Source organism: Amphimedon queenslandica, unplaced genomic scaffold, assembly GCF_000090795.2.
Source record: "Amphimedon queenslandica unplaced genomic scaffold, v1.1 AMPQUscaffold_13510, whole genome shotgun sequence".
Classification (NCBI taxonomy): domain Eukaryota; kingdom Metazoa; phylum Porifera; class Demospongiae; order Haplosclerida; family Niphatidae; genus Amphimedon; species Amphimedon queenslandica.
In genome coordinates this window covers 589,831-600,082 of record NW_003546254.1, presented here as the reverse complement: position 1 = coordinate 600,082, position 10,252 = coordinate 589,831, and the positions used below count along the sequence as shown (strand labels likewise).

Sequence of the window (10,252 nt, the reverse complement as noted above, 5' to 3'; positions counted from 1 at the left end):
GTTCACATCATATGAAATACATGTACAATACATTGTCACCTTCAAATTGGTTATGCATAGATTTCCTCAATGCTCACGTGGAGCTAGCACACTTACTGAGCATGTGCTTTTGTAGGTCACAAGTTGGAGAGTTTAGGTTCTCAGGGAAGGAAACCCTTTGCTATCAGTATGTCACAGCCTGAGTGTCCCACCATTAATCTGGCAGCTGGTGATCAGGTTGATTACACTCGCTGGTTCATGGCTCTGGAGAATGCATCAAAAGCTGATTCCGACGTGACTACAAGACAAATGAATGAAACAAGGGTCAGCTAGAGGGGGAGAGAGAGAGAGAGAGGGGGGAGAAGGGGGAGAGGGAGAGAGAGAAAGAGAGGGGAGATGGAGAGAGAGAAAGAGGAACTTGAGGAAGAGATTTGAGAGAGAGAAAGAATGGGTGATGGATGTAAGGAGAGACATATTTATTTATGTAAAACAAAAAAACTTAATTTCTTATTGATTAATTTATTTTCTCATCATTGCAGGCACTACCAGAGATACCACAGCCTCAGGTTTCTTCTCAAGTTGCTAGTCTCTTACAGCCTCCACAAGAGCCTCCTCTGACACAGCAGGTCTACGCTGAGAGAAGGGCCTCAACTCTCGCTCACTTTGAGAAGAGGATACGAAAAACTCAAAAAGTCTCCCAGACAACAGAAGAGAACTTGAACAAGCAGTGCGAGAAGCTACGATCAGCTCGAGAGAAATTCTCTGAGCACATCAAACGACTTGAATCGGCTCCTAACAGCTCTGAAACTAGCATGAAGAAAATCAAAGAAATGAAAGTTAAAATGACCCAGATTGATAAAATACTGCCTTACCTTGACAAGTATGTGACTGTCAACAGACAGGCAGAGCTACAGACCGTCGCCATCCTTAAAGAAAGCTGCACCGTCAAGCTACAAGAGATTGACAACAAGTTTAAAAGGAAAATCAGCGCCCCGGTCCTCAGCAGGGGAGGAGGAGGAGGAGTTGGGAGACAAGAAAAGAGTCACAGTCTGCCTCTCACCAGTGGCTATGGCATGAATTCCTTATCAAGACCAAGAAAATCAAAGAAAGGAAGAAAGACAAGCATAGAGGAGGAGCAGCCACAAAAACAGTCCAAGCAGTTACAAGAGGCAGCATCAGTCCCTCATCAAAGTACAGCACCAGTTTTACAAGAGACTACACCAGCTTCACATGAAAAGGCACCCACACCACTGGACAATACACCAGTAGCACAAGATTCGGCTCCTAAAGATGTAAAAACTGAGACTTTCCCCGACATACCACAAGAACCTACCTATGACGTGGTTCAGCGTGTTCCTGTGAAAACTCCATCAGCCGCTCCTCCTAGTGAACATTACGTTGAGTTGTTGCACCCTCGTGTTGTAGGCCCCGCCCCCACTGACCAAGCACCAATACAATATGCAACGCTAAGTGAAGCTAAGCCAACAACTAAGGCCGATTCTGTTAGAGGAGGAGAGAGTACTGATAATGTTAAAGAGGTAGAAGCTCCTCTGTCTTTTACTAATCTTAACAGTGGAGAGAAGGATATTGATGACCCTTTGACTGTCTCTACTGTTAGTGAGACGTCATTGAGTCATGTGATTGATGATCTCTTTGAGGAAATAGCATCACGTGAAGCATCACCCCTCAAGAAACCACAGACTAGTAATAGTAATGTGCCACCTTCCTTTCCTCCTCCTCCTCTTCCTGAATCTCCTCCTGTTACTGAAGCTCCTCCTCCTCCTGTTACTGAAGCTCCTCCTCCTCCTGATAAAGAAGCTCCTCCTCCTCCTCCTCCCCCTAAATCTCCTGTTACTGAAGCTCCTCCTCCTCCTCGTCCACCCTCTCCTCCTCCTACAGAAATTTCTCCCTCACCTGAACTTGTAGCATCATCTACCCCTCCTCCTCTTCCTCCTCCATCAGTACCTGCCCCTCCTCCTCCTCCACCTTCAGTACCTGCTCCTCCTCCTCCTCCACCTTCAGTACCTGCCCCTCCTTCACCTCCACCTTCAGTACCTGCCCCTCCTTCACCTCCACCTTCAGTACCTGCTCCTCCTCCTCCACCTCCACCTTCAGTACCTGCCCCTCCTTCACCTCCACCTTCAGTACCTGCTCCTCCTCCTTCGGTATCTGCTCCTCCTCCTTCAGTACCTGCCCCTCCTCCTCCTCCTTCAGTACCTGTTCCTCCTCCTCCTCCTTTAGTATCTACCCCTCCTTCTCCTTCTGTATCTTCCACACCTCCTTCTTCTTCTATACCTACTCGTCCTCCTCCTCCTCCTAATACTGCTACAGCTCCAAAGGTATCTCCTCCAGCAACAACCCAGACTCCATCGTCACCAATTAAACGACCCAAAGCACCACCTTCTACTAAACCAAAGCCAAAGGCCTCTCCCCCTGTGGTTACTTCTAATAATACCTCACATCCTTTATCCTCTTCTCTTATAACTGTGCATTCACAGTCTAAACCTGATTCCACTCCTCCTCCTACCAAGGCCAAACCCAAGAGACACAAAAATGCCGTAGGAGCTGACACATCTTCCACACCTCGCTCTCCTGACCTCTCGGCAAGAGAGGAAGCTGCACTCGTTTCTAAAACTACTAGTAGTCTAGCTGAAAGAATGAAGGTAAGAGAAACTACATGTACATATAAATGAAGGAGATAGAGGGATTTGATTCCTGTAAAGCCCAGCATACACTACTACACTACATTCAACAATGTTGCTTTCAACATTTGTCCAACCTTTGATCAAGCTTTGATGTAGTCAAGCAACATGTTGCCTTGGAATAGAAAACCTTTCTATTCCTTTCAACAAAGTTCAAAGAAAGATCAAAGGCTGGCAACATGTTGCCTGTAGTGTATGTTGGGCTTAACTAATATGCTTCTATTTTATTCCATTATTTTTGTGTGTTTTTAGGCTTTCCAGTGATTCAAGGTCACACTGTTAACAGAACTCTCACATTTTTCTTTGATTTAACAGATTTATGTTATTATTGTGTCATTTCACTCGTGTCGTGTTTTATCTCTAAAACTATTATCTCATGATTATTATTTTTTGATTATTAATTATTATCATTATAATAACATTAACCTTTTGTTTTGTGCCATTTTTAAAATTCAATGACTAACTATAGTATTATGACACGGTTCAAATGTAGTGGTGCAATTCCTTTAAGCAGGCTCCATTTTAGCACTAGTATTGTGTCTTTCCTACTAATGTTGAGTCAACAGGATAGTATAATGAATTCCTACTAGTCATGCAGTGGAGTATTCAACTACAGAGGCCATTGTAATTATATTGACCACATAAGGGAATGCTCTGACGTACACAAAACGAACCCTTTAAAAGACAGATGCACATACACTTTGCTTCAATCATTCCTATTTTCAAAAAACATCGACAAGTATCAGACTGATCATGTATTCTGCTTCAGAGTGCTTTGATTATATTGACAACATCACAGCAGACAAGCCGAGCTATTTCTTGCTCTTTCTCATATCTCCAGTCGATTCAACTGTCTGGGGTCCAAGACCCCAAGGATGGTTGCAGTCTTTCATTGGATTCACTGCAATATTCAGCTTCATATTCTTCTTCATTGGACTAATGTCAGTTATGCTGATCATCAAGCGAGACTGTGCCAGACTCAAGACCAAGACTTTCCTAGCTATATACATATGTCTAGCAGTTCTTGGATTCACTCACACTATCCACCTATCACTGGATCCTAATGGAATACTCGGCTGGATTGTATCGGAATTTCCAGAATGGATCATCATCTCCAGGTTCTTGCAAGTCAGTGGATTCCCTAGCATTACTGCTACCTATACACTCGTGTTCATCACGCTGTACAAGTCAGTGGAAATTGGCTCATCTCGACTGTGGCATCGAGACTGGAGGGTGGTCACCATACTAGTCATGAGTCACTATTTGGTTGCTTATGCCTCAGAAATCATTGCAAACGTTGGTGGATACTTTGCACTAGCAGCAGTCATCATATGCGAATTCGGTCTTGCAGTCTGGGGCATCGTCACATGTTTGATCTATTTCTTCACCGGTCGGAGGTTGCTTAGAAAACTAAAGAACCAGTGTCAGATGAGCGTGCGCATGTCTTCATCTGTATCTGCAAGAGACCAATGTCATACAAGGAAGCCTCGTCTGCAGGAAACCCAAAGTGTGCTAACACATGAGCACTACTCCAGACAATACAACAAAATATCACACACTCTTCGGAAAGTAACCATCATAACGTATTTCACGTCAGTTCTGACTGTACTTTATGCAACAGTCAGTTTAGTATCGCTGTTCTTCAACTCGTGGTTCATATTTTATGACTGCATTGGTCTGAATGGAGTCGGAGACCCAGTAATGTTTCTCGTATTGAGAATAATCAGTAAAACAATTGAGATACCGTTAGCTATGACAATGCTTTACTCTGTGACCGATTTTCAAAGTGTCTTAAACGTGATGTGTTTCTGCTTCTCTTGCCAAGATGAGAGCGAGGAATCTAAAAATAGCACTGTATCACCACCAGGCAGCAGTACTAACATTAGATCAAACAGTGCAGAGTCAATGGCTAATGCACTAACAGCATCACAACTGAGCCTAACAGCGCTAGGACCTCACGTAATAAACACCGAAACTCCTTCGCACGTCTCAGTTTCAGTAGAATCTGGAGATAATACCAATGTCGCTGTCATGGTTTAAAACTTCATACACCAATCACTACATATCACCATTCATGCACTTTAAAAAAACTTTGCACATTTGTACTATTGTCATTATTATTTAACTGTGTATATCTATTATTTTTGTGTTGCTTTGTGTCAAGTTTATGTTTGATAAAAGAAACCAAGTCTGTCTCTTCACAAATGAAACAGTGCAAGCCTGACTAATGAGCAGTGTTTATTAGATTATTAAGAACATCAAAGAGCAACAGCTCATGATAAAACTTCCTGTGCATACAGCAACAAACCATTGAGGGTTAAGACTAGTGCCATCTCTGTACATGCGTAAACTAGTAGTACTAGATTGCTACCTATTAAGTCAAAGCCTCAAGTCAAAGGTCATGCAACTATTGATGAACTTTCAATCTGAAATAATTATTTATTATTAGACTTGAAAATAGAAAAATTGGTTTGCTTCTTCATAGCAAATAAAAGCTCTGCATCCTTACAAGTTTTTATATGAGTCTACTCCTCTTTCTTAGACTTTTCATCTTTCTCTGGAGCCTTGTCTTGCTTTTTCTTCTTCTTTTTATATTTGACAGAATAAAACGGCTTGAAAGAGTCAATGACACCCATCTTATCATCATCGAGATTAGGAAGGAGCCAAAAGACTACTTTACCACTTGTAAATGTTAAGACTAAAGCATAAAGAAACCAGCGAACTAGAAGAGTATAACAGGAGACAAAATTTAAATTAGACAAAATAAAACATAACTGTAAATGAGTGGGTACTTACCTATGTACAGTGCTAATAATATGCCAAGCAGTATCATCATGATCACACTAAGGAACCACATTCCCAACTTAGAAGAGTCAGGCCATAGTGGCTGGAGTGTAAATCCAATTACTCCTAATACTAGACAAAAAGAATACTTGTATAAACACTTACCATATAAGAGAGGCAGAGCAAAACATTAATGGGTGCCAGCCTGTCTGGGAAAATGCCATGCTCACTGTTTTTGGTTTCCCAATACGTACAACTATCACTCTTATATATCTCCCCCTCTTGTAATGAGAAAAATTACCAGTTCATTATCTGTGTTATAGACTAAAAGGCGCTATGGGTGCAACAAGCTGCAATTGACGAATATGGAGAACAGTACAAGTATATGTGCTACTAAGACACAATGAGTTGCCAATTTGGAATTTGAGCCCAACATACACTATGCAGCAACACAGTTTATGAAATAGGAAACACATTTCTATTTCATGCAAGAAATGATGCATAGTGTTGGGTTACGTGATCTCATGTACTAGGAAACAATTATTACTACAGTGCCACTATCTATTTGTATTGATTACATTTGTCATAGAGACCAGACACAATTATAACAGGAACAACAAAAACAGTCTAATTGTTAGCCTATTGGATGACCCAATCAGTTTCTAACGTATCATTTCAGTGTGATCATAGGTTCAGCCTGATGTTTAGCATATAAGGAATCGATTGAAATAAATTGAGTTATATTAAGCCTGCCAAGGACATCATCAAAACATCACAGTTGCTAAAACAGTCAATAATGAACACAGCAGGTAAAACAACTACTCAACACTCCTACACACAAAGACACTGAGTCGGGTTCATGCACTCCTGCACCCTCCAGGTTACATAAGATCAGGTAATGAGTTTTGTCTCACAGCTGCAGATTATTTGATACGATAGTAATGTTTTTTCCTGTATCGCTAGAGCTGGCTCTATCTTGCCTTATTCAACTTGTCCCCATTCAATCCCCTTGTTGTAGCACTCTCCTTTTTAGTAGTTAGGAGATAAGCATAGCAATAATAAGTGCAAAAACCAAGGTACACATATTACATCCTCTGATATACTCTATCATTAATTACTGAATCATAAACAAATGGATGTTAGATACATGCGCATTAAGTCATAGGAACCTCCAGTGAATTTGATCACACAGTTATAATGGATTGAGAGGAAGTGGGTCACACTATTACATCTTTGTGGTTAAAACAGACTAAACAGTATTCACTAGTAGCTACACGTTATAATATGCATGTATGTACATGTACATGTATGTAATCTCTGTACTGTATTTACTAGCGACATGTATAGTAACAGGTTTTGTATGGCATCAATGGAGCCAGTATAGTGAGCATGATAAATGATCCCATTATCTTTCTCACATTTATTATTTAACGGTCCCAGCACATGATACTGTACTTGCAGGAAGTGAAGGAACGATGGACTGTTAATGGAATTAGGCATGTACAAGTACATGAATAACATCAAAATCAGTACAACAGATCAATCAATGAATCAGTACTGCATGTGTGACATGTATTGAGATATGTTATGGAACTCTTCATTGTACATACATGTATGTGTACAACAACTTACATAAAATGAGTCCTATTACCCATGTGTAACGCTGTGGCACTTCATATCTCCATATGTATATCTGCATACAAAAAGAAGGATTTTCAAAATAGGGTAACTTAAAAAATTTATAAAAAAATCCCACTGTGATCAGAATCAACTCAAAATTTATACAAAACCTAAGGATATGTATACATATCAGGAAAATTATAAAAATGGAGTTTTCTCTCTCTTTCATTTTTGACAAAATTTGGCCAAAATTCCTGTACTATAGTACAGGACTCTGACCGAATTTCACCAAAAATGACAAGGAGAAATCTGTCCATTTTAATAACATTTAAAAATATGTATACATGTTCTTATGTTGTGCTAAAAATTTGAGCTGTTTTCAATCAAAATTGAGATTTTTACAAATTTTTAAAGTTGCTTCAGAATCAGGCAAAGTCCTGTACACCATACTGCTCCTATGTGTATGTATTTTTGGTTTTAATGGGTTTTATGCTTATCATGGATGTTGTGCCTATAAAACTAAAATGGTTTTTGCTTGTCACGAAATTTGTGACAATGGAACTAATGGGTTTTTGCTTGTCACGGATTTCGTGACAATGAAATTAATGGGTTTTTGCTTGTCACGGATTTCGTGACAATGAAATTAATGGGTTTTTGCTTGTCACGGATTTCGTGACAATGAAATTAATGGGTTTTTGCTTGTCATGGATTTCGTGACAATGGAACTAATGGGTTTTTGCTTGTCATGGATTTTGTGGCAATGGAACTAATGGGTTTAATATAAGCCCATTAGTTTTTTATTAAATGTAGTTTTTATTTACTCCATTAGTTATTTCAACTCGTAAATTTTTGGTAATTTATTATTTAAAGAATCAATAATTACAGGGACTCTGACTTAATTTTTAAGCAACTTTAAAAGTTTGTCAAAAATCCAAACTTGATCAGAATCAGTTCAAACTTGCTACACAACATAAGTACATGTATATGTATCAGAAAAAACTATAAAAATGGAGAATTCTGTCCTAGTCATTCTGACAATACTATGGGTTATTATTACTATATTAATTCTGACTTCAATTTTTTTAGCTACAGCCAATTTATAAAAATGCCAAAGTTCTTATAAATATCTAAGGCTATAGCCCATGGTTTTTTCCAAAAAATGGCTCTGAAATCACCCCAAATTTTTATTACATTTTGTGATACATATTGATGTCCTTATGCTGTGTAGAAAGTTTGAGGTGATTCTGACTTTAATTTTTTGAGTTACAGCCATTTTAAGAAAATGCCAAAAATCTGAAAAATACCCAAGGCTATAGCCCATGGTTTTTTCCAAAAAATGGCTCTGAAATCACCCCAAATTTTTATTACATTTTGTGATACATATTGATGTCCTTATGCTGTGTAGAAAGTTTGAGGTGATTCCGACTTCAATTTTTTGAGTTACAGCCATTTTAAGAAAATGCCAAAAATCTGAAAAATACCCAAGGCTAAGCCCATGGTTTTTTTCAAAAATGGCTCCAAAACTACACCCAAATTTTTATTAAATTTTCTGATGCATATTGATTACATTTTGTGATACATATTGATGTCCTTATGCTGTGTAGAAAGTTTGAGGTGATTCCGACTTCAATTTTTTGAGTTACGGCCATTTTAAGAAAATGTCAAAAATCTGAAAAATACCCAAGGCTATAACCCATGGTTTTTTCCAAAAAATGGCTCTAAAATCACCCCAAATTTTTATTACATATTAAGGGTGATAGAGTACAGGGTAAAATATTGGGTGATCACTATATTGTGAATAATAACAAACATACTTCATCTGAAGAATCTTTAATATCTTTAACAGGAAGCCACTCTATTCTAAATCTTCTCACCTTCTAAAGTAATAAACATAATAACACATTACTAATGAAAGCATGTGGAAATATAAACAACTGTATAATAGAGATAAGCAGGATCTTAGGTTTTAAAAATATTATCAATTGTTTCAGCTAATTGGCTTGCAAATCGAAATAGAGCATAACAAACAAGGGGGTTACCATTGTGGGGGTGTGTATTTGTATAAGGTCTGAACAAACAGTTTTATTAGTATACAGTTTGGCAATTTCTATTTTCAATGTTTACACTGCAACGGAATAACTTTTGACTTTTAACGAAATCAGTGAAAGTACAAGAATGAAAACAACAGCCATTGATTAAGTATAAGTAATGAAAGAGAAGAAACACAGCTTAGTAAAGTAAGGCATTAAGAGTCTCAGAAATATAATAACACTTTTTAAAAAAAATGTAGGGAAAATCACATAAAGAAAAAAACAAGAATAGGTAACTATGCTAATCATAAACTAATAACAATGTGAATTACAACCAATATCAAACACTTGTCAACTGTATTGCTTATGATGGGATGCAAGCAATGGCTCTCTCACTTCATCATATGTTTCAAAAAATGAGCCACTTAAATTTACCCGAGACCTTGTTGCTGCTTCTTGATTCTCTTCATGCTGGCGAGGCCAACGCTTCCCAAACCTGATCCTTATTTTGTCCATTAAACTAGTCACCCACAGAAAATGGAGGAATATCACAACAGCAAAGCAAAAAGTGAGAACAGAATAAATGATGGAGAGAATAGTTATGAGACCATGTTCATTCTGATTCTTGAGAAAATACCAACCGGAACCGTATAAAATGGAGAGCAAAGACAGGAGAGCAAAATTAAGTATATTCAGCGACAGTCTCTTGTAAGGTCTGCACAATCCCTCCAGTCCAGTGTAAGTGACTAGTATTGGAGAAGCTATTGCGATCCCCAAAAAGAAGTCGTTCCCTCTGTACGTGACGTATATCATGTATATTATAAATACAAGAAGGAGTCTTAGGGGAGTAAATATCTCCATATTACGTTTATAAGGAGCATGAATAGCCTCATAAATGGGACGAATATACTCCCTGAGTTTATCATTACACTTCATCAGTGGCTTACCAGCTAGAAGTATGGTAATGTAAGCACCCAATATAGGGCCTGATACAGCTAGTGTAGTTATCATCAGGATTAAATGACTGCCATGACCATAGTCTAGAGTAGCATCTCTTAGCCATACGTGCTTAGTCTCATTCGTGCTGGTGTGAATGTCAATGGATGTGAACACGTTTAGCATCAATATGAGTATCCT

General features: G+C 38.5%; 1 protein-coding gene and 1 long non-coding RNA gene across 2 annotated transcripts; one reads left to right on the top strand and one right to left on the bottom strand.

Annotated features, from left to right (window-relative positions):
* Positions 1 to 3,252: 3,252 nt before the first annotated feature.
* On the top strand, positions 3,253 to 4,891 carry LOC105316469 (uncharacterized). The gene has a single exon (XM_011411380.2). It carries the CDS (start codon positions 3,435 to 3,437, stop codon positions 4,719 to 4,721), a length of 1,287 nt encoding a protein of 428 aa, XP_011409682.1. The 5' UTR covers positions 3,253 to 3,434; the 3' UTR covers positions 4,722 to 4,891.
* A 376-nt stretch (positions 4,892 to 5,267) lies between these two features.
* LOC105316468 (uncharacterized) lies at positions 5,268 to 8,983 on the bottom strand. The gene is made up of 4 exons (XR_002189627.1): positions 8,900 to 8,983; positions 7,098 to 7,158; positions 5,478 to 5,597; positions 5,268 to 5,403 (listed from the first exon to the last, which is right to left on the bottom strand). It is a non-coding gene; the product is annotated as an uncharacterized LOC105316468 (long non-coding RNA).
* Positions 8,984 to 10,252: the final 1,269 nt, after the last annotated feature.

What these genes read in the sequence shown, in the direction of transcription:
- LOC105316469 (XM_011411380.2), top strand. Translation starts at nt 3,435, where the DNA reads ATGTATTCTGCTTCAGAGTGCTTTGATTATATTGACAACATCACAGCA.